The sequence below is a fragment of the Grus americana genome, chromosome 5 (genome assembly GCF_028858705.1).
Source record: "Grus americana isolate bGruAme1 chromosome 5, bGruAme1.mat, whole genome shotgun sequence".
NCBI classification, from domain to species: Eukaryota; Metazoa; Chordata; class Aves; order Gruiformes; family Gruidae; genus Grus; species Grus americana.
The window spans coordinates 59911467-59935092 of NC_072856.1; the positions used below are offsets into that span (position 1 = coordinate 59911467).

The 23626-nt window shown below is 41.4% G+C and overlaps 1 protein-coding gene and 1 long non-coding RNA gene across 4 annotated transcripts in view; one reads left to right on the plus strand and one right to left on the minus strand.

Annotated features, from left to right (window-relative positions):
* Window positions 1-3749: 3749 nt before the first annotated feature.
* Window positions 3750-7171, minus strand: LOC129207071 (uncharacterized). The gene is made up of 2 exons (XR_008577365.1): window positions 7022-7171; window positions 3750-6715 (listed from the first exon to the last, which is right to left on the minus strand). It is a non-coding gene; the product is annotated as an uncharacterized LOC129207071 (long non-coding RNA).
* Window positions 6537-23626, plus strand: part of ASPG (asparaginase) — a 48781-nt gene continuing 31691 nt past the window's right edge. Inside the window, exons 1-6 of one of the 3 annotated variants that reach the window (XM_054827434.1) lie at window positions 6537-6675; window positions 12869-12998; window positions 16354-16465; window positions 19248-19373; window positions 20852-20935; window positions 22010-22136. In XM_054827434.1, the coding sequence (XP_054683409.1) occupies window positions 12913-12998; window positions 16354-16465; window positions 19248-19373; window positions 20852-20935; window positions 22010-22136 (535 nt within the window). In that variant the 5' untranslated portion in view covers window positions 6537-6675; window positions 12869-12912. Of the gene's footprint in view, window positions 6676-7146; window positions 7432-12868; window positions 12999-16353; window positions 16466-19247; window positions 19374-20851; window positions 20936-22009; window positions 22137-23626 lie in introns of those variants that run through there. The other 2 variants (XM_054827432.1, XM_054827433.1) reach the window with 2 other exon arrangements.

The window sequence follows — 23626 nt, forward strand, 5'->3', positions numbered from 1 at the left end:
TTGAGCTATGAGAAATGCTGGAATAAGTTCACCTTGGAAATGAGAATTCTAAGCCTGAGTTCTCTACCCTCTTAGGTAATATTCTGTTGCCAGTAATATCAGTTCAGGGAAATGCATGCGTTGCAACTCTCTGAGCCACCCCATTATGTTTCTTTTTCTATTTAAGTGCTATTTCTGTGTATTCTCTAGACAGTTTCTATGGAATTGGTCTTCTGACACTTGGTCTTCTGTCCTCCACCCATGTGTTTGTGCAATGACTCATTCCTGGAGATCATTTTGCAAGTTACCTAAGATCACTTCTGTAATCTAGCAATGATGTCATTCAGAATTCTGTATTCCAATGTAAGAAGTGATTATCAGGTGTATGCAGTTAACGGCATACAGTTTTGATTTTTTTAAATGAAATATATTTTTATATGGAAAAGACAACTGTAAATAAACATACTGAATATTTTTTAAAAAGAGAAAAAACCCCTCACCCTGTTTTTTTGCCATACATGTTTTCAAAAGCTGATTATTCTATAAAACAAGGTTTTGAAATTCTGACCAACTCCAGTAATCCTACTCAAAGTGAACTTTGTTTTGTTAAAATGAAGGTACATTTTCTTCTTCCCTTCTAAGTCAGAGCTTTACATTTTTTGAATTGGGTCTCTGATCAGAGATATGAAAGACAACATTACATGAGATATAAAACTTACTATTGCCAATTTTATGGTTCCTTTTGGTTTAGATGCGATCGTCTACTGGACAGGCAAAAGCATATTCACCAGAAAGTCATAAGTTCTTTCTGGAAGGGGTCCCACAGAACCTACAATGATCTTTCTGTAGAGTTTAACACTAATGATTCCTTTCATGTGGCCTTCATGATTTTTTTTACTCTGAGTAGCACTGCAAAGGGAAGAATACAACAATTAAAACTGCTTTGAGATCTGTGTTAGAAATAAATGGAATGTGTTTCTTTGGGACTATAACACATAATAAGAATTAGCTGCACATTTTTCATTCTTCTGAAAAAAATGGTTTCCTGCAGCAGAATCAAAATGTTTGTTTTGCAGTGGATGTGTCAATACACACAGTTAAACAACAGCAGCTAGTTACTAGGTAGCTCATTTCTGCCTTCAGACATGGCTTTTTTTTTGTTCAATAGCCTACGGTTTCCTACTTGGCAGGAAACTCCGAGCTGTGCAGTTTCTTTTCTGCACTGACACAGGTGAGTGAATATTGAAAAATTACAAGATTTTGTGTCTTGATAAATGTCTATATCAAGGTGAGGGGGAACAGCTTTATTCTATTATACTGTATGAGGGAGAAGGAAAAAATGTATTCCTACCTTCCAGAAATACCTTCCTTTTCCCTTTCTTTTTTCCCAGTTAGGTTCCTCCTAGCATTTGGGATTGAGGCCACAGTTCTGCGGGCATCTCGCTTAGCATAGGAGTTGATAAGACCTTTCCATGCTCAGCCTTTCGCTTCCATCTCTATTCTTGTCACTTTTCATTGTCCAATATAACAATTAGTGGGCCTTTGTACTAAGCTGGATCAGAAAATTTGCCTAGGTTGAAAACACTCTGCCCTTCAACCTTTTTTCCCCAGGATTATTTTTTAACCCTCATTGATTTTGATTACCGTTCAGTGTTCGGCCATCTGGACAGCTGCACATGAAGTGATGTGGGATGTAAATAAACAAAGAGACTGGGGTAAAGTGGGAGGTCCAAAACCTGCTTCATCAAGCACTACTCCCAAAAGAACCATGACTTAAGGGACAAAATGTGACTAACTAGGGAGAGAGAGCTGAGAGGAAAGCTCAGCTGTAAAATGAAGAAAAAGAGGAAGAGAGGAATACCAACAGTGACTAAGACTACCAGGTACTTCTTTCACCTAAACCAATCCAGATAAATGACTAGTCCTTTTCATGAGATAGATGCTGTTGACCCCTTTTATAAAACCGTTTTTCTGAATTATTACGAATTCTGTGGATTCCTATCCAGTGAAAAAGGCAATTATCTTATGATAGCACCACTCTTCACTGTGAGGCTGGTGAGGCACTGGAACAGGTTGCCCAGAGAAGCTGTGGATGCCCCCTCCCTGGAAGTGTTCAAGGCCAGGTTGGATGGGGCTTTGGGCAACCTGGTCTAGTGGAAGGTATCCCTGCCCATGGCAGGGGGGTTGGAACTAGATGGTCTTTGAGGCCCCTTCCAACACAAACCATTCTGTGATACTCTTGCTTCCTGTCACTTATGCACAAGCTAAATTTCAGATATCCTGATAATTATGGTCTTGTAAATTGTTCATGCTAAAGTCCATTGAGAGCTCTATGAGAGACATGACTTGGAATGTATTGGTGGAACGTACTCATTTAAACACATAAAACATCTGGGAAATATATGTTTCATGTGAACTGGTTTCTAAAGAGCTCTGTATACTGAAAAATATAGCATCATAAAGCCATCTATTTGCAGTTGTGTTAATCTTCACTGACTTATCACTTCCTAAAATTCAGTTTCAGTATGACCATAAACTGAGCCCCCAGTTTACACTTACAGACATTGTGCATTGCATTAAGCCCTTTTTTTTTATTATTGTCTAAGTAAAACAATCATCTCAAATTGCTTTCTGTTTCTTACGAGCAGCAATAGTGATGGGAGCCCAGGTGACATTTTCCTTTTTCTTCCTGGGCAAAGAGAAAGACCTGGGCAGGGGCAGACATGTTCTGCAGATTAACACCCAGCTGTATGGCAGGTGTTGTTGGCAGGACTCAGGTTTCTACAGCTAGAAAGCCATCTTTGGGGAACAAGGACTACCAGGCATGGGTTTCACATGACAGAGAGGCAGCAACATCTTTGTCAATGGGCTTGCAAAATTATTGAGGGAGACTTAAAGCTAGGTCCATCAGTGGGTGGAAGCGTACACTGAACAGAGCAACAGGGATGGTTCTCTCCCACCCAAGGAAGTTGGACAACCAAGGGCCTGCCTCAAGTGCCTGTATACTAACGCACACAGCTTGGGAAACCAACAGGACAAACTTGATGTCTGTGTGCAGTTGAAGAATTGTGATGATATGGGAATTAAAGACATAATAAGAGAGTTCATGTGAAGGAAATATTGTGATGCATAGATACAGGCTCTTTCACCAAGGCAATGAAGAGGGCTGGGGCTGGTTTTGTGTCTATGTAAAGGGATGCACCGAGTGCTATGGATTAAGGTTTAGAGGCTTTTTTAGAGCTTCCTAGTCAAGATCACAGTGAGGGCTGCAATGGCAACATCATGATTGGTGCCTACTCCAGGCCACCTCATCAAGGAGAGGAGGTGGGTGAAGCCCCCTTCAACTTGGGAAAAGTAGTCTCTTGATTGCGGGTCCTGGTTCTCATGAGGGACTCTACAACCCCAACATCTGAGAGGGCAATGTGGAGGAGGGACAAGCAATCCAAGAGATCTTATGGACATCGAGGACAATTTTTTTTACAAAGGTGCTGGACAGGCTGAATACAGGAGGTGCTCTCCTGGATCTGCTACTCACAAACAAGAGGGACCTGGTCAGGGAATGACAATCAAGAGCAGCCTTGGCTGCGGTGTCCGAGATAGAAGTGCTTAGGATGCTCAAGGAAAGGGTGCAGCTGTTTTTACTGGGGAAGCAGGGACTACCATGATGGGGATTTTTCTGAGACAGCAGGTGAGTCTCAAATAAACAAGCATTGATTTATGCTGCAGCCACAAAGTAATCCATCTGTTACTAACTAAAAATTAAGCATTAATCAAACATTAGTCAAGCTTTATTAGATATATGATACTATGATTCTGATGCTGAGTTGTTGGCTACAATCGCTGCTATCTTCAGTTCTTGGTCTTCTTGCAACTAAGGAAAGCAAACAGGCATTACAAAATATTTCTTACTTTGAATCAAGCAGTTCTGTGGTATATCTGGGTACAAGGCAAACAGGACGTGTTTCACAAACAGGCCTTCATGTTATGGAAGTGAGAAAGAGATGGAGCAGACTACAGGCTCAGACTTTAGGGGAGCAGACTTGGCTCCTTCTAGTAGGCAAGATATCTTGGGAGGCCGTCCTGAATTGCAAAGGAGTCCAGGAGAGCTGGCTGATCTTTAAGGACAAACTAAAAGCAGAGTAATGGTCCAACTTGAAATGCAAGGCAGGACCTCAACAGGCTGGAGGAATGGGCTAACAGGCGCATCATAAAATTCAGCAAAGCCAAATGCACAATCCTGCACCTGAGACGGAGTAACTGCATAAATCAGTACAGGATGGAGACTGAAAACTTAAGTAGCAGCTGTGCAAAAAGGGTTTGGGTGTCCTATGGACAAGTCAAGCATGAATTGGCAAAGGGCCCTTGCAGCGATGAAGGCTAGCAGAAAGCTAACAGAAAGCTTAACAGACTGGGCTGCATTAGCAAGACATTTACAGACAGCAGATCAAGAGGAATGATTACTCCCCTCTACTTGGCACTTGCGAGGCCATATCTGGAATTCTGTGCCAAGTTTTGGGCCACCCAGTATAAGAGAGAGATTGACAACTTGGAGGGAGTGCATAAAATTTGTTTCTGTTGGAACAGTAAGTCATAGAAATTGGAAGCAGAAGAAATTGCTTGGACCATCCCATAATATATATTTTTACCTTGAAATTGAGTTAAATTTTATTTAAAAGTTGCAGCACAGGGTACAAATTAAGGTCATATGACCTGGAGCCACAAATCCCTGCCACTTTCATACAGGAAGCATGTTCTGTTCTTCCTTTGGCTTACTGAGTAACTCAGGCACTTAAGCTACATGTTTCATGTCAAGGTACTTGCTCGGCAGCTCGTTCTCATCTCGTGCAGACTGTGCTTCTCAGCAGTTACTGTCCTCAGTAACTGGCTCATTGGTTTTTAGCCAGTTACTTTGCTAATTCTGCTTTATAGTTGGCCAGTAATAACAAATCTCATGAAAACAGACTTACCGGATTTCCTTGAAACCAACTTCAGCCTCCTTATACTTGATCTCACACCTGATCCTCAAAAGAAACTACCATATACCTTCCAAACATGAGTCTAGGAAGTAAAACCAGTATCTGAGCTAGACACCAATACAGTGCTTAGTACAGGTAATTTGGTTTATGCCAGAGCTTAATCTGCCCTCCTCCCCACAATTAACCTCTGTGAGTTCCAGAGTCTATAAGGTACACGTCTCTAGCTTTTTCTGTAAAATACCTATAATGCCACCTTTTTCATGACACCTCCCCACTTCCTTTACCAGCAAAATTGCCCTCTAATCCAGATGTATCAAATATTTTTACCTAGACACTAAACCCTAAATTTGTATTTAGTTTTGAAGTTTAATGCTTCTATTTTGAAGCATTTGAGTTGAAGAAGGGCTTGTATGTCTGAAAGGTTAGGAAGACTGTTACAAGACAGAGGAAAATTTGAGAAATACCTAGAACATTGTTGGAAACAAACAGGTGAAATATAAACTGGAGCTCAGTTAAGCCTACAATCTAGAATAGGATGGAGATGAGTCTTCTGTTCCCTAAACTCGTAATTCACCACTCTTTCTGTTATGATATGTATTACAAATAACAGCTCTTTTCTTACCAGTTCAGCTTTGCAGGTACTAAGGACTGGAGGAACTGCTGGTACTGTAAGACCAGAAGACATCGCTTTTCCATAGCCTTATAAATTTCAGCATTATTCCATCTATTTTGATGACACTAGCAATTCTACTACAGCATTACCATCACCAGGGCTAAGGGCAATAATACAGCTGCCGTTTTTCATGGGACACTGAAATGAGATAGATGTGTATACCTTGTCACTGTTTCCTACACCTGTTTCCTCTATGTTCTTCTCTGTACCAGCAAAGACTCTTAAAGTATCCCTACTGCATGGAAAAAGTCCGTTTCAGGATTGTGGTTATTCAGGTCATGGAGATAATCAGCTTTTTTGCAGATACAGCCAATGACAGCAGAGATGATCATCAGGATAAAACTAACAAATATTCAGAGCTTCTGAGGTTCAAGTAGTAAGCTTCCCCTTCCTCTTTATTCTCATTTCTTTTTCAGACATCCCAGCTACATGGATAGAGATGGTATTGTCATATGCACAACTGGGTATCTCTGTTGACTGTTAACTTGTTTTTTCTTGAGCACTTTTGGCAAGACTGTAGAGAAACAGTAGCTATCTTTCCCAGTTGCATGTTGGATCCAGCTGTATCAAGAAGCATTCTGTGGTCACAGGTTTCCAGGAAATACCAATCATTGAGGGTGAATTTCCTCAAAGGAACAGGAGAGTTCAAATAAAGGAGTTTGTGGGCCAATACTACCATACAGTCTACATGATAGGACTGTATATGGATGCTTGATTTAACCAAGAGATCAGTCTGGATAGGTTGTGGTTTTGCAGGTTGCTGTTATTTATTCCACAGGTCTCATCTTTGCCCAAGGAGACCTTTGCAGCACAACCGCTATTTTCTGTATTGCAGTTGTTAGCAGGCAGTATTGTACCAGACTGCCCCCATTTGGCCCAGGGCTCCATGCGCAGCCTGAGGGTGGAAGCTCTTTCCTGTCGCGAGAAAACTCGGATGAAAACCGAGGGTCCAGATTAGGAAGCTGAAATGGAGGGCAGGGGTGGCTGCCCACACCACGCTGCCCGCTTCTGGAGACGCTTGGTAGGAACAGTCACCTCAGAGGCCAGGTAAGTAAAGGAAGTTCCCGCCTTCTTCCCCGAAAGCTTTCTGGAAAAAAGAAGGGATGACGCAGGTCTTCTCGCCAGGGGTGACCCCGAGCCCTGTTTACCCCCTTCCCCTCTCCGGGCCTAAAACGCGCCGCTGCTCTTTGCTTCACCTTCAAGCATGAAGGACCTTGACGTTTCCCCCCCGGGGCTGGCGCTTCCCTGCGGCCGCAGCAGCGCAAAGTACAAGGGGTGGTGCCGCACGCTGGCGGCGGTGCCGGGGCTCGGCCCGGCCCGGCCCGGCCCGACCTCTCTCCTCTCCCTCACCTCTCCCGGGGCGAGGGGCCCCACCGCCGCCCCCCGGCTGTACCTCACGGCTGCCCGCAGCCCTCGAGTTCCCGCCACCGCCTCCTCGCGGGTCGCTCCAGAGGGCGGGCATCGTGGCTCTCCCCGCCTCTGGGGGCAGGGCCACAGCCCGGGCAGGCCCCACCCCGCTGCCTGCCCGGCCGGCGGGGCGGGAAGGGGCGGCCCCGCAGCCGCCCTATAACTCCCCTTTCGCCCGGCTGGTGGGAGGTAGCGGTTCCTCAAGGAGCGGGATGGAGGCGGCAGCGGCGGGACATCACCCTGCGGAGGTGCGCTCTCTGGGCAGAGCCCTGGCCGGTACCCGCCCCCAGGAGCGTCCCGGCTGCCCCCCGGCCTCCGCCGGCGGCTCTAAGGCCGAGGCGCGGGTGCTGGTCATCAACACGGGCGGCACCATCGGCATGGTGCAGGACGTCAAGGGTGAGGGGGGCACGGGCAGAGGGGGGAGTGGGGCGGGGGAGGCGGACTCCCCCTCGGGGTACGCTGTGAACTGGCCTGGTGTGGGGTGCTGGCGGGGCGCTGGGCTGGGGGATGCGCTGCGGGATGCACCGCTTGGTGAGCAGAGCCTGAGGCTGCAGCCTACTTAGCCAACAGCCTTGCTTTGTGACTGCTGTCCCTGGCGTTGTTCATGGTTCAGCATCCCCGGGTTTCTCGTAACTCGTGTGAGCAATGCCAGAAGGATGCATGCCTTTCTGTGATCCTCTGTTCCTACCAGCTGGCTATTTTGGTAGCTTAGCTGATAGGCATCCTTCTGACAAGTCACCTTCACAGCTAGTTAGAGCAGATTTTTGGCAGAGGACAACGTGTTTCCTGAAACTTGAGTCCTTTCTTGCCTACTTTGCACACTGAAAATGAAACCAGCTTAATTGTACCAGTCACGCAGCCTTTTTTTAGCCCCAAAAGAGCCACCATCCCAGGCTGCCTGGAGAGCGTGTGCCTCACGTTCCTGCTGGGAAGAGTGTGGGCTGTTGGAGGTGGTGGTGGCAGCCACGTCAAGGATTTTCAAGTGGTGACCTGACAGGTGCAGCTGATGCAAGTGTGGCAGCATACATGCTACCAAGTATCATAATGAGTGAGATCAGATGCAGCATCTGTGCTCACCTGCCTCTGGGCAGGCTTCTACTGTTCTCCTACTAGCTCTTCACTTCCTGCAAGGAATCACTGAAGATTTCTGCTTTACCTTAGCAAGGGAGGGTGGGACTTACGTTGATGAGAGGGCTAGACATGCCAAACCCCCTTCCACCAGCTGAAAAATGTTTAAATCCAAAATTAAACTCTGAGATGTCTCAGTATACTGCCTGCATTTTACCTGAAAGCTTCTTAGTTACCTACAGGTATATGCTCTGTGTTTTCAGATGCCCCTAAACGTCAGCAGGTAGGTGCCTAAACTCACTTAACACCCCCCAGTCCCCCAATCCAGAAGCTGGTTGGAGTGGCATCTAAGCACCATTAGACCTTCACTCAGTAGGCACAGCTCTCAAGGGATGCCAGAAGCATCAGCCAACTAATGTGTCCAGGGAAAAGAACCGATTTCAGCCAGGTCTGACTCTGTGCAGGGCTATGTGTTTACTAGTGTTGGTATAAAGGGAAAGAGGGTAATGTATGGGGCAGGGGGAGAGGGGGAAGCAGTCCAGTTTTGAACATCTGTTCAGTTTCCCTCCTCCTTTGCTTGGGAGGCAGTGGAGCATCCCAGGGCTTCCACAGCCTGTGTCTGTCTATGTTCAGAAGCATGGATGCTTGTGTTCCCTACTACAGAACTTCAAGCCCCTGCCTGAAATACTATCTTGGCTACTTATTTGTAGGATTAAAACATTTGGGGCTTCACTTCAGAGCTTCCTACACTAGTTTTTGGGTTTTTTCTAATACATATCCCTCCTTCTTAGAAGACAGTGGCTGGCTGATCCTTATTGTTGTTGGGAAGATGTTTTAAGGGGTTGTTCCATTTTGTGTTTTTTTTATGGCTATCATCTTTGTATTTAATCTATCAAAGTTGTAAAAAATAAAAGAGTCTATATGTCAAATGACATGTGGTGGCTTTCCTCTCTCTGTGTTGTTTATACTAAAATAGTTTCCTACTTCTATTGTCTCAGCTTCCTAAACACCTTTTTTAAGCAAATAAATTAAAATCACGTCTTATTCTTTTATAAATAAACTCCATAACCTCTTTTCATCTTTTAAGCCTTTTTTTCTCTTGCTTAACAAGTGTCAATCATTAAAGCATGTGCACATAATCTAACAGTTATGATCCAATGATGCTGACATGCTACATCCCGCTGGAGGTTTCAACCTGCTTTTCATACACAGATCTAGCAGCAGAGCAACCAGAGTTCCTCTTTCAGAATATTTGGCAGTCTTTAGTGTTCAGACAGAAGCTGGTGAAAGGGCATGGGAAAGGCAGCATGCTTCAGAGGAGAAAAAAAGAACAGTTGATGCTCATTTCTTTTTATTAATCAATGGATAGAAAGTGCCTGTTTACAACCATACCTAGAATTGCAAAGTGTTTTATTTCAATCAAGGTGAACAGAAGTAGCTTCCTTGAGCTGCATGAAACTTTTCCTAGCAGCAACTGCTTAAAGTTCTAGGCTTATAAACTTTTCTATGGCCTTTCCAGTTGCTGGAGAAGATGGTTTCACTTTTAAAATCTGATAGTTTCAATAGGCCTAATGTTTTCTGCAAGGGATATGTTCCTGTGCAGAACTGCCCCCAATGTACAAGACTGATAGAATCGCAGTACCTGGGCTCATTGCGCGTGTATGGATTGATTGTTTATTGTGAGATCTGATTGTAAACTTCCTGCAGAGGTTCTGCAGTTGACCTGTGCATGGGTGGCAATTCCAGCATGTCCTGGACCTGTTGGACTTTCTGCATGCCTACAGGTTACCTGTGCAGGAGTCTTTTTTAGAGGATGGATAGTCTGTTTCTGTTTGTGTGAGTTGGGTGATAACCAGACTCAGTTGCAGGCTCACTCAGTATTCATGTTTTTGCTGTCAAATAAGCCATTTCAGTGCATTTTTAAAATTTATTTCTTCTACTTCCTCCTACTTGTTTCCTCCTACAACAGCCTCTTTTGGCTTATCAGTAGCTCATTTCAGAAAGACAATCTTACTGCACTCCTTAGTGAGGTTACTCTGATAGTAATCTTTGCATCAAGTTTGTGCTCATGTTCCTCCTGGCTGGTACCTTCAGCAAGATCTTCTCCTCAGGCTTGTGGGCTGGATCTCTTTCCTAGCTTTTATCTGAAATACCAAGAAAAAAAACACCAAACAAATAGAAGTAGAACTAAGCTAAATCCCCTCAGAAAGATTACTTATCTTGAAATAGTGTCTGCCTGGGTAACTTAGTTAATTATGCCTTTTCTAGACATAGTAGACTGCCTATGCACCTCACTTCTGAAAACCCCAAGTACTACAGCTGCAGAAATGAATATTTTGGAGAACACTTTCTGCTTCTTTGCCTTTGCAAAATGTAGTCATTGCTTTTGGGATCTGGCACCATAGATGCATGTGCCATTTGTATTGATATTCCTATAGGTAAAACTGGTTTAGCAAAGTCCTTTGTATTCCTCAGCATGGAGAGTTTGTTAGGATTGGGATGATGACTTGAGCATGCTCATGTACAGTATGGTCTTTCTCCCCAGCCCTGTGGTTTCTTGGGTGCAGAGCCCCACTGACACAGCTGCATCAGACTTTTTTCAGCTTCCTGTTCTCTGCTCAAGCACAGGCTGTAGAATATCTTGATTGGCAAGTTCCTATAATTATGTTATCTATAGCACCAGCGCGAAAAGCAGTCTTGTCAACTGTAGATGAGACAGAACCACACTTGTTCTCTGCCACAGTTACTTGTTTGCTGTTCTGCCTTTGTCCATCCACTTTGTGATGCTGAGGTTGGCCAGCTAAAGAAGGAACAGCCAGAAGTTGGTGAGAACTATTTGGACAAGTTGCACAGCCTGCCTCTTCTCTGCAGGGGTGGAGTTGCTTCAAATACTTGGTTAACAAGCTTGGCTCACAAAAGATGTTTTCTGTGCATAATAAAGTAGAAATGTTCTTAAAACAGTTGCACTTGAGATCCCCCCGTGTTTGCTTCTTGAAGCTGTGAAGCAGAAAACACACTGCTAAATGTGGATGCATTTAGGGGAGTGCATTGGTTGTAAGTGGGTCATCTTAGATACATCTGCAGAATGTCTTAAAAAAAAAGGTTTAAATTCAGTGCAAGCAATTATAGAAAAATCCTGACAGATCTGTGATTAAGAGGAGAGATGAGGAACTGCCATTTATAGAGAAGGGATTTAAGAATATTAATGTGTATGAGGTCTCCAGTTCCTAGGGCAAATAGAGTAATCCATTGTAAATATTCAGAGGAAGATGAACATTGGACAAACAGAAGAATAATCAGAAAACATGTGAAACTGGGCTGCATTTCAGAGCCAAAATGACTCTATGCCAAAGTGCAGCAGAAGTGGCCATTTGTGACAAAGCTAGGAACATCCTTAATAGGAAAAGCAGGGATTATAGCTGAATAAATGAAACATCCAAAGCTTCAAAGCACGTTAAGTATATTTTGTAAAACAAAGTATTCCGGCAGGAATCCAAACAAATCCACTCAAATGCTGTTGCCATCCTGTGAGAAAGTTGGCTATGAAGGGGCCTGCTACTTCATTTAAGGCAAGCCAGGAGGGAGATTAGGGAGTTCTTAAGGAACCAGCACACACTAAATGTACTTAGGCTAGTTTAAGCCCCAACTGTTTTAGGGCCCCTGCCACAAAAAGAAAGACAATATCACAGGCAAGGAGAGGGTGAACAGAGGTTAAGATGCATCCACACTTTTGACTTTTTCTATTCAGCAGCTTATGCACTTTCTCTACCTCTTCTCAGTTGGGATGTTCAGTCCTAAACCTGCTGTTGAAAAAAACCCTGCTATTCAAGAGAGAGTGATTAGAGCACTTAGCATTTAAGACTTCTTGGAAGCTGAGGTTTCTCTATCTTTGTGTATATATATATATATATATATATCTTTGTCTATATCTGTCAATGCTCGATACCTACTGTGGGGTTTGTTTTAGCTGTCTCTCTTATTTTTTTTTCTCTATGGAAACGCTGTTGCTGTTGACAGTGAGACATAACATGCATCTTTCCAGCATAGACCTACTAGTACCTTGCTGTTTCATAGAATCATAGAATGGTTTGGGTTGGGAGGGACCTTCAAGATCATCTAGTTCCACCCCCCCTGCCATGGGCAGGGACACCCTCCACTAGACCAGGTTGCCCAAAGCCAACCTGGCCTTGAACACTTCCAGGGAGGGGGCATCCACAACTTCTCTGGGCAACCTGTTCCAGTGCCTCACCAGCCTCACAGTAAAGAATTTCTTCCTAATCTAAATCTCCCCTCCTTCAGTTTAAAGCCATGCTGTAGGCATAGGTAAAAATATTGCAAATTTATAGTACAAAGTAATACTCAGTGTTTTGTAAATCTTCTGCCACTAGATAGAGAATAGCTATGGCAAACGTAAAAGAGAATGGTAGCTTTTTGCTACAGTTGCAAAAATTGGCTTCCTGCCCCTACTGCTGATCAGTATTTGCACACAAGTAACAAAAATAGGTAAAACATAAATATTTGATATGGAGGAGATTTGTAATATTATTTCTCTTAAATAAAGGAATGATTTATATCAAGTCAAGAAAAGAATAACTGCACGGAGATTTATTGGTTATATTCTGTTTTCATGTTCTTAAACTGGCAGTAGACCATTGAACTTTAATTTGGAAGGATGGGCAAACAGCTGTGTAACTTGACTTCTTCCCTCCTTACTCACTTCCTTCCATCCCCACTCCTTTATTGACTTCCTTTATTATTATTATAGGACTTGCCCCTGAGGCCAATAAATTAGTAAGCAGCTTGAAAACGATGCCGATGCTGCATGACGAGGCATATGCCCAGGAAACAAAACTGAACTTCTCCCATGAATTTCCAGATAACACACTGGTGCTCCCGTAAGTATATTTTCCTTGGGGAGAGGAAAGGCTAGGAAGTATCTTGTTAATTTTTGGATAGTTACATCTCCAAACATTTAATGTGAAGAATCCATTATGAGATTAGCAAAAATGCTTATATTGACTTAAAAGGAAAAAGCCTACCATGTCTGGCATGATAGAGAATGTCTGTTTTGATATATTTGCAATGAAGTGTCTTACAACTGCTTGAGAAATAACTTTTAAATTAGGCAACAAGCAACCATTCTGGGCAGTTTAGTCCTGCCTTTTTTTTTTTCTTGTTTTGGATATTATTTTGCTACTGTGCAAACATACAAATATTCTATAGAAACTAAGAAAACTGTATATACAGCTCTGTGTGAATTATCTTCAGCATATGTCTGAAAAAGTAACATCTAATTAATGCATCCATGAATAGGCCCTGTGCTTTAATTCTGCAGGCTCCTGTTTTTAAAATATCCTAAAAGCTGATTGTCTTTCCCAAATTTATGCAACATTATGATAATAAGTGATGGGTTTATAATTAATCTGGATTGCTTCTTAACTGTTGGGCAATGATTAATAAGCTTATAGGTTTTATTTAGAGGGCAGTATGCTAATTTGAGATATTCCCCAGCTGTGATGAATGACTGTACCCCTGTAAACATGTTAACTTTGCACAAAGGATGATTTTACACAGTCATTCAAAAATAAATGGGACTATAGCTGTTTTGCTGGAAGATTATAAACGGATATTCTTTAATCTTTAAGGAGAAAAACAGGACCTGCAAAGAAAATGTAAGGTTTATTAATTTCTTTCTATTCTGTAGTGAGGTCTGTGTGTAAAGCTTTTAAAAGTAACCACTTAAAAGGCAGATGGCAGGAAAAAGGGTAAAGGGAAAAGAAATGGACTTCCCAGTGGAGTAGTATTGATGTGAACATACAATTTGTGTTACATACGATGGTTATGCTAAGAAAAATGGAGCTCTGTTACGATATTGTGCTTGTAACTGAATGATTTTTAAACACTTTAAGGGATTCGAAATATAACAAAACTACATTAATATATCCCTTTGAGTCCTAAATATGCTTCTCCTGGCACATCTTTTCCATGAAGAACAGAAAAGCTTAAAACAATCATTCACATAAAAAACTGAGGTTTAAAAAAACAATCTTGTCTTGTTTTTCTGGCACTGCTGAGTGCTCTTTCTGGAGGTTAGTCATGGCAATTTGCCATTTTCTCTTTTGTGCTAGCTGAGTGATATTTTAACTAGGCAGTTGAGAAATATTGTAAGTTTCTGAGGGGAGAAAATAGGAGTATTTTGTGAACTTTGTATATCTGTGTGATAACCTCGAAGTAAGAGGAACGATATGATCTCTTTTTAGAGGCATCAAAAGCTGTAGATGAAGCTGGTCTCTGGTGTCGGTATGTCGTGTTTTATTTAAACAGCACATCCTCAGGGGAGCTTTCTTTTCACAGATTTTCAGCTGACTCCCAAAGTTACTCTTAGCATGTGTACATGTGATATCCAACAAGGTAATTTTTCATATGAAGTCTAACTTCTTAGGTACAGTATGTCAGTTGGTTATGAAGGAAAACTACACATTGTTTAAACGCTCTCTCTGCTGTACACAACTGTCTTACAGGCCTCATAAGAGGAGTCGGTCTGCAGATTTTGTTAGCTGATGAATTGACAGTTGACTCTTGGTTTTGCATATTTTATATTATTATAAATATATACAAGAACAGCAAGTAGTAACAGAACACTATTACGAATGCTGAGGGAAGGTAATCAACTTTTCTGTGCTCTAAGCACTTTATTTTGGGTACTTTTATGCATCCATGCAGTACCCTGGTCTTTTCTGTAGCCTTTGACTCTCTTCCAGTGTAAATGTCATAGTATCTATCACAGCTACAGCTGGCAGGGAACTTTCCATCATCCTCAGGCAGTGGAAAAGCATTGAGAATGCTCTGAAGATGATCCTGTTAAACATGCTCCCGGATGGCTCTGCTTGGAAGAGCGAGTAGGAAAGGCAGAGATGGCCCGCTAGCAGTTCTTTGTTAGCTGCTTGTTGGCCACTGCATTGCTAAATATGCATGCAGTCCGTTTGGCTGGCAAATCAAAGGTCTTTGAAGAGTCAGGTTTCTTGAGATAAGCAGGTGGAGAAAGGGAGACCCATGGTCCTGGGAAGCAAGGAGAGCAGACAGCGTGCTTAGAGTTAGGCCAAGCCCACTGTGATTCCATAGCCATTGTCACGTTTGATATGTCCCCTCCAAATTTGGGATCATGTATTTTATAAGATGTTTGAGTTTCTAGACACTTTGTAATCTTTGCTCTCCATCTGCTGGGCTACACACTGTGTGATGTTTGAAGGTGTTACGTTCCTCAGCCCCACAGGTACTTTATCCTATTGCTTGACTGTTCGTTTTTGGTTTTGTTTCGGTTTTGGTTTTTTCCTCTTGCATAGTTGCTTTGTCTTGTTTTTATTGTACGTAGAGCAGTCTTTTCCCAGCTCTCAAGGTCGCACTCATTCAGTGGGCAATAATTGATTGCCAGTGAGTTGTTTATAGTCCTGGGGCCTCTGTTGTCAACCTGTGCCAGTATTTTAAGATCTTTGCTATTACCACATTCTTAAACTCCACATCATAACAACAGACAGTGAATACCATATAGCAAATTTTCATAACAAGGTGACAACAGGCCTAATAGGCTAACTTTGTAAAACCCCAGTCCCAGCCTATTAGGCCTGTTGTTGATCCTGTCAAAGGCAACAGTTTACTTGAAGATCTTAACTAACCAAGAGAGGTTTTTCTGAAATTTGAGGTCAGAGAAACTGAGAAGAGTGGATCTTCTAAAGGCCACAAAAATGAATCCCAGTCATAAGCCTCTTAAGAGAAGTTACCCTTTGTGTCAGGAAAGAGTATCTATTTATGGGGTGTCTATTTATATTTATCAAAGGATCAAAAAGTTGCTGCAGCTCTTCTGTTGACCCCCTATAAACCTTGGGAGCTTTATAGATTCCTCTCAATAGCTTATGAAACATTTTTAAACCTTAAGCATTGGAATTGACTTTTGTCGGAAACTCAGCTCCAAACTTAAACAAAGTCTGGGTTCTTTGCTGTCTTTAGTTTTGCCAGCCCCTCTCCCCCTCCCAAATTATATTTATTATTAAATTAAATTTAGGGATTTGTGCTTTAAACGACATCAAGCCATGAACTTCTAAACTTGGAACAAAATGTTCCAAATTTAAGACCTTTTTTTTGCCATAGACTTGGGGGATGGGGCGGAAGAGGGTGATTTAGACAAAAAATCAGAAGTGATGAGCTGATACTAGCTCTTAAGATTTTTCTTTTTCCAATTCTCTTTCTTTGTAGTGTCTCTAAGCAAAACAAAAGAATTTTTTACACAATCCTGGAGCTCTCACCACTGCTTGATTCTTCCAACATGACGCCAGAGGACTGGGCCAAAATTGCAAAGAAACTTGAGGTACTGTCATGTGGGATAAGAATTCATTTGTTGCTTAAACAAAACCAGCAGTATATCTAGTATATGTAGCAAGATAAAACAATTCATTAGTGCTATACATATATATTTGTTTATTTAAAATGTAAATGTTATGTACCTTGCTTAGTTACTTGCAAAGTAACAGGTACTGTGCTTGCAAGGCTTGCCGAATTTTTTTCCTTTTGAAAATATTGCAAACTCACTGAAGTTACACAGTTCTTCCAATGATAAACCATGTCATAATTCTGTACAAGAAAATAAACAGAAAAATTGCAGCTATGATTGAATAAGGTATGTAATATGTAGGTTGATGTGTTCTAAAATGTTGACTTAAATTTGCTGTCCAAAAATGTTGAATAAAATCCTTAGGTGTAGGTGACGTAACTGACGGTTGCTTAGTTACACACCATTCGAGTATTCACGTAGCTTTATAGTTGGCTGTTGGCATAGAAAATACTTTCATATCTTTTTACCTTTCATACTCTGGACCCAGACAGACTTGACTAGCTTTGGCTTTGCAGCCAGTAGAAAAAAATGCTATCGTGGTTAGCTTTCCCACACTGGGAAATGTTTAAAGCCCTAGATATTTCTGCATATATAGGTAAATTCATTACATCCTTCTCTAGATTAAAAATCAGCATTTCTCTGCTCTGGTCCCTATGTCTGAACTTAGCTGTGTGCTTTTAAGAAAGTAGAAATGTGAAACATTTAAAGTATTTCACACCAGGAATTCATACATAGCTGTTAGAAATAAATAACCATGGGCCTAGCAAAATATTGCTCTTCCACTCCTGCTTGCTCTGCGATAGTGGGCTTTATAGTGCAAATTTCCTTCTTCGACCAAGCTGTAGCAATGCATGCGAGCAGTATAATAATGCAGGGAATAATGCTGAAGATTCACGTAACAGTCTTTCACCTTTAGGTCCTCCAGTCCTGAAACCACCAAACTAGGGATGATGCTCCTCCTATGAAATGCATCTTGCCAGGGCAGAGAAGAGACAGAGCTGGTATATAGGTGGAGAGCCTCTAGGATGGAGCAGGGGAAGAGCTCAGAAAAGCCCAGGGTCAAGAGTAGAGTAACACAAAGAATTCAATGCCATGCTGAACAGGAGAGAACTTACCTTTCTTCCTTAACGGCACATTAGTTTTATCACAGCTCCTGAGCTAAAAAAGTACTTCTTTCTCGTGCACAGAATGCGGCTTCTCTCTATGTACAAATATCCAAGTAAAAAGTGTTGAGAAGGGAAAAAACCAAAAATCTTTCACCGTCTGGCTTATGTACAGACATTGCGACTTTGTGTTCATCCTGGACATGTACTTCGCACAGCTGTAACATGCTGATGACTTTCCAGACTGAAGCATTCTAAGATGTTTCTGTGGGATTTCTCCTTAATTGCCAGCCTGATCTTTTATGTTATGAAGCTTAAACTAAGCTATGTTCTTCTGCATCTAATAACGTTCATAAGGCTTAAAATATTCATGAGCATACTGATTGAGTTAGAGGACAAGTGACTATTTCTGTGATCTTAGTGCTTCTTGAAACTTATCTTGTTACTGCATTGGTGAATAACTGCATTGTGCTTTTTGCATCACGCTATAGTTTGGCCTACAGAAAGATCTTGCAATACTGGCTGTTCTTCTGCTGGCTAACTTATTAGAAATAAACAGAAATCCCCTGAAACTTCCAATAGGTAGCAACATGTAGGCACGAGTATCAGTGACGAAATAGCAAAAGGACAAGTAGAAATCTGCAGGTGAGGTTGGAGGTGATCTTATTATCAGGAGATGCCAAGCGTGTGTGCCTACTGTAGCATAAGAAGTGTAACTAAAAAGAAATCTCGTTTAATTCTATGGCAAACCCCCCTTTCTTCCCCATGCTGGCACTTCATATATCTAATTAGACTTCTATGTAATCTTTCCTGTGTTACCAAATTACATCACAGACATCAGTGTCTCTCACTACAGTGTTTACTGTGTGCATCACTCTTAAAATAGAGGAACCAATTCCTTTTTCCTCCAAAAGCCAGCAGATGGCTTTATTCCAACAGGATGAGCTGTGCAATTCATGGCTTTGCATTAAAAAACCCCTCCTATGTAGAATTGTATGTAGATGAAAGTTGTTATAAATTCCTTCTTGCATCTGTCAGTGCCTGATAGTCTACAGGACTTCTCAAAAACCAGCAAGTGTACATGCAGTAACGAACAACAGGAAGCCTCCTCACCTCTTTCTGCAGCAGAAGTCACATACTGCTACAGAAAAGAAGACTTCTCGACAGAAGAGGGCACTCTTACACTGGCAATTTGCCTGTCTGCCACCCGGATTAAATGAACTGGTTTTTCTATATGTTATGATGGCCTTGGTTTGCCTAATCTGTTCCTGTAAATGGTGTAATCCCTAAAGTAAAAGCGGGAACAAGAAATCAGACTATACGACTAATTTGCATATGTTAACATTCCTGTTTAAAGCCATTGCTAAGCTTTTCTTAATTAGCAGTCTTCTGGTATAAAAATGCTGCATTAATATGTATACATAGAAGAATCTCTTTGACTGTTCCATAATTAGAATTACTGGCTCTAGTGCTTAGTGTCCTATTAACCCTTAATTGTATTTAAACTGAAAACAGGATAACTTTAGGAGAAATTATGCGTGTAGTACCCTTTAAAGTATTATGCTGTTGCTTGCATCAGTTAAAGTAGTTCAATATGTACTTGCTGATGCCAGTGCATTGCTCTAACAATGTGAAAACTGTATCTCCATCTCCAGGAGCACTATGAAAAGTACGATGGTTTTGTGATCCTTCACGGCACTGATACCATGGCCTATACAGCTTCAGCCTTATCCTTCATGTGTGAGAACCTGGGTAAAACTGTTGTTCTGACAGGATCTCAGGTAATGGACTTAATTTGAAGTTGAAGTGGGAAGCCTCATTTTTTTATTTTTATATGCAAAACTAGGTATTATCCTGATTATCACTGTATAGTTTAGTAGTGCAGGGCAGGCCTCTGGCCAGGGCGAATGGTCGCATCACTGATAGAAATTAGTGAGAATTGACGGGCTCACCAGCTGAGGATCTGCCCCATAATTTTATCATTAATGACTTTACAACTCTGTACCAAATCAGACCAGTAGTTCATTATGGCTGGGGCCAGATGCTTCAGAGAAAGATATAAGAGCCTGTCATTGGCCATTGTGTATTAATCGGTTTATAAGAGAAGCATCTTTCCAGCCTCAGGTGGCTGCTGGTTGTGAGCTGTCTTTTTTTCTTTTAAAGCCCTGAAGCTTATTACTTTTTACTTTACTAGTTGTTATCCTGTCTTATGTTACTCATTTTTGCATTTTTTATCATTTTTTTAATAACCTTTAAGCATTAGATGCATTTTTGATCATTTCGGTTCCACAAAGCCTCTAACATGGTCTGTTTCCTTTCCTCTAAAGACCACATTTATTAATTTTCATTCTCTTAGCCAGAGATCAGGCCTTTGCATATTGTCTGAGGGGGGGAGGGGTTGTCTTACTAGAATAGCTTGCTTGAGCGTAAAATACAGCTCTAATCACAAAAGAGAGATGAAACATCGCACTGTAAAAGTCCCTTCCCCCATCTCATAACTTCCCTTTCACATGTGGTCTATTTGAAGTCAAAATACGAAAGTCTAGGAAGGAGTAGGCTCCCACTTGCTGTCTTGACATGGGGCAGTCTAGTTGTGATACATCATATTCAAGGTTTTACTTTCTTTCTGACTTTATTGCTTGGAGATCTGCCTGACATATGATCTAGCAATGGAGCATGTGATTGTATTTTTTTTTCAATTGCTGAAGGGAGCTCTGACTCTCTGTTAGTAAAGAGGCAATCTGAAAAGGCATGAGAAGTCATCACTCAGCAGACCAAATTTCTGGTTTTAATCTTGTCCTTTTCTGTCAGTAATAACCTGCTGGCTCAGTTTTTCTATACTATGAGGAAAGATGGTGCAAGAGAGCTGTTGTGAAGCCTGCAGCGGCAGTTTTGTACGATCTGAAGCTGTTGCTTTTTCTCTGTACAATCACTTCTCCCATGCTCTGTCACTTTAACTATGCCTGCTTTCTATTTTTTATATTTTTCCTGAATCAGTCTTTCAGTCTGCTTAATCACACTGAAATCATCTCTATATTAGCTTTCAAGCCCTTAAATTATAAAAGTCTGTTAAGCACAGAGGGAAACCCTGCCATCTGGTGCAGTCTAAAATAGTTTGGATGAAGAAGGAAACTTTATTTGTCATAAATCATTGTTACATAAATTATTCATGTATTTGTATTGCATAAGTTGGACTCTTTTTTCTGCTGTGTAGGCTTTGCATAAGGGACAGGGTGTAATTTCAGTCTCTGCTCTTCAGGTGCCCATATACGAGTTGCAGAATGACGGCCGAGCCAACCTTCTGGGGGCACTACTCTTTGCTGGGCAGTTCGTGATTCCTGAGGTCTGTATGCCTGTGAAGACCGTCTCAGAAGCTGCTTTTCTCCCTCTAGCCAGGACACATACTTACATATTCAAAATATCCGGTAGGCAGTAAGGAATTGCACTTAAACAGGAAGATAAATGGATTCTGCTGAGGTAACAGGCGTTTGCATGGCAAACCATGTGCCATTTTCTCAGGAGTCATATCCCATTTTGCCCATATACAATCTATAAAGACTATCAAGTTTGAAATGTAGCTTGCAGCAGACTTGAAATCAGAGGTTCCCTTGAAAATATGTGGGATCTGTAATACTTGTAAGTAATTTTTTTAACTGAAAATTATTTTGAAGTTCTGAAGTTTCTCTGGAACTGATAGGAGTGTCTTCTAGCTGTAGTTCCTGAAGACTGAAGTGTCAAGGATGATATACCTAATGGACATAGAAGTACCTCCATGGTCTCAGCACCCTGCCTTTAAAGATGTTGGTGCTGTGCAGTCCAAAAATTAGAAAGAAAACTGGTCAGGCTACACCTCGTTTCACTTCTGCCATACTCCCAAAGCCAGTTCTTGTAAGACAACAGCAATAGCTGACTGGCCAAGACCTTCATAATTAATAACAACCTTAAGGTATCTCTTTTCCTTCAAATTCCAATTGACAAACTTTAAGGGACTTGAGAAGAAACCTAATTTATGTGTGGTAACTCTTTTGAAAGTTATCTTCATTTTCACCAGGCCTTTTGTTACGGTTTTGGACTCTGAATTTAGATGTAACTGATGAACTTATGAAAAAGTCCACACTGTTTCTTTCCTCTATCTCTGAAGTGGACTCAGGCAAATTTGCTGTCTCCTAGACTATGCCTCATGAGAGGATTACGAAACTAGTTAGCTCTTAACTTGTTTTGTTCTTAGATTCTTAAACCAATGTGTGACAGATGTGCCAACTCTTTTTGAAAGGGTAAGAGTTGTAAACATCTACTAGCCTCTGAGTTGCTTTAAAGATTTAGAAAACACTTTATAAAGGATGGACTACAGTATTTATCTACTGAATCTTTTAATTACTGGCTTATTCATAGACCTGTTTCTTTACTTGTCTTGCAGGTGTGCCTGTATTTTTATAATAAACTGTACAGGGGAAATAGGGTGACTAAGGTGGATGCTGGGAGTTTCAATGCCTTTTCCTCACCTAACCTGCCTCCACTTGCAAATGCTGAGGTTGATATTACAAGTAAGCAACATCATCTCTTAAGCCTTGTAATTTATGCCACATGCAATAGAACTGTAGCTGAAAAGAATCTGTGCCTATGTAGTTGAAATGGTGTTTTTAAACTCAAATATCTTTGAAAGCCCTGTAGCCTGACTCCACTTTATCTGCTCTGAAACTGTTTAAATATTAGTAAGACTGAGAATTTGTGACTCAACTGCATTTATCTATTGAATATAGATGTAAGCGAGACTGACTTTGACTAAAGATCCAGACTAACCAGAGGGAATGTTGCCCCTGTGTCATGAAAATGCTTGCTCTGAAGATAAAAATGAGGGAGTGAGGACTGAAAGAACAAAGAGTTTAATCTCATTAATGACCATGCTGGTCTCCGAAATCAGGCAAAAGAGTCATTGCAAAGTACTTGCAGCTTCAACAGATTCCCTATTTGATGCATGTCATTGTGTAAGATGTTTTACTGGATATTTAGGACCCGTCTAAACTGCAAGCACACTGAAAACAGCAGACCTAGAGTATGTGCTGTGTGAATTTTTTTTTCCCAAAACTTACTCATGCTCCCTATAATTTCTGTGTGTGTATTTAAGGAGTGGAAAAACAGCATGAAGATTTCAGTACCCGTTTGCAAAGTTATTAACACATTGATGTCTGTTCTTGGATAAATGATACCCTTTCTTTGGAGAGGGGAGGAGAGAGACACGTTTGGAGTCTAGCCAAGTGAGGAGTTGCCAAAAAATGTACTAAAGGACAGTTTTAAAAAATCTAACATGTTATGTGAGCTGCTTTTGGATAGGGTAGGTTTATTAAAAATGAGTAGGACTTGGTGACAATCTCCATTATTACAAAAAAACAGGAATGGGGGGGGTTCCTGAATTCTTTTGCCAGGTGCCGTTAGTGGCAGTAGGAGATCTAGCCCTGTGCCATGCAGCATGCCATTCTGAATGGTTTCTACTACTAGAGAGAGACGTTCTGCAGTTTGGAAAAATGAACTTATCCCTTCCACCTTATGCGTGGGAGTTACTTAAAGTTTCAGGATCAAAGTGCTATGTTTGTAGCAGCCAGGTACAAACTGAGGAGGCCAGTAAAATGCTGTACTGGTCCATAAGACTTCTCTCAGGTAGAGAGTCTGCCACTGTTGTAACACTGCGTTCTGTCAAATATGGTGTATCTGAAATCAACAGAAATGCGCTCAGTTGATTGTTGCAGTAAATTGAGGAGAATCTTCTTTCTTGGGTTTTTATGAACTGCATCTAATAGGGTATAAATAAATTTCGTTTACTGACTGATCAATAATGAAATCAAGCTGCAAATTGCATGCTATTTCTCTCTTGGATTTGAATGAACTGTTTTGTGATTCCTTGTCTATAGTAGAAAAATGAGAACGTTATTAAGTACTTCCCTTGACCCATATTGGGTCCCATTATCTTTTCAGTAGAATGCCCCGTTGACATCAGCGGGGATTTCTGATTTAAAAACTCATGGTGTGATAGACTCTA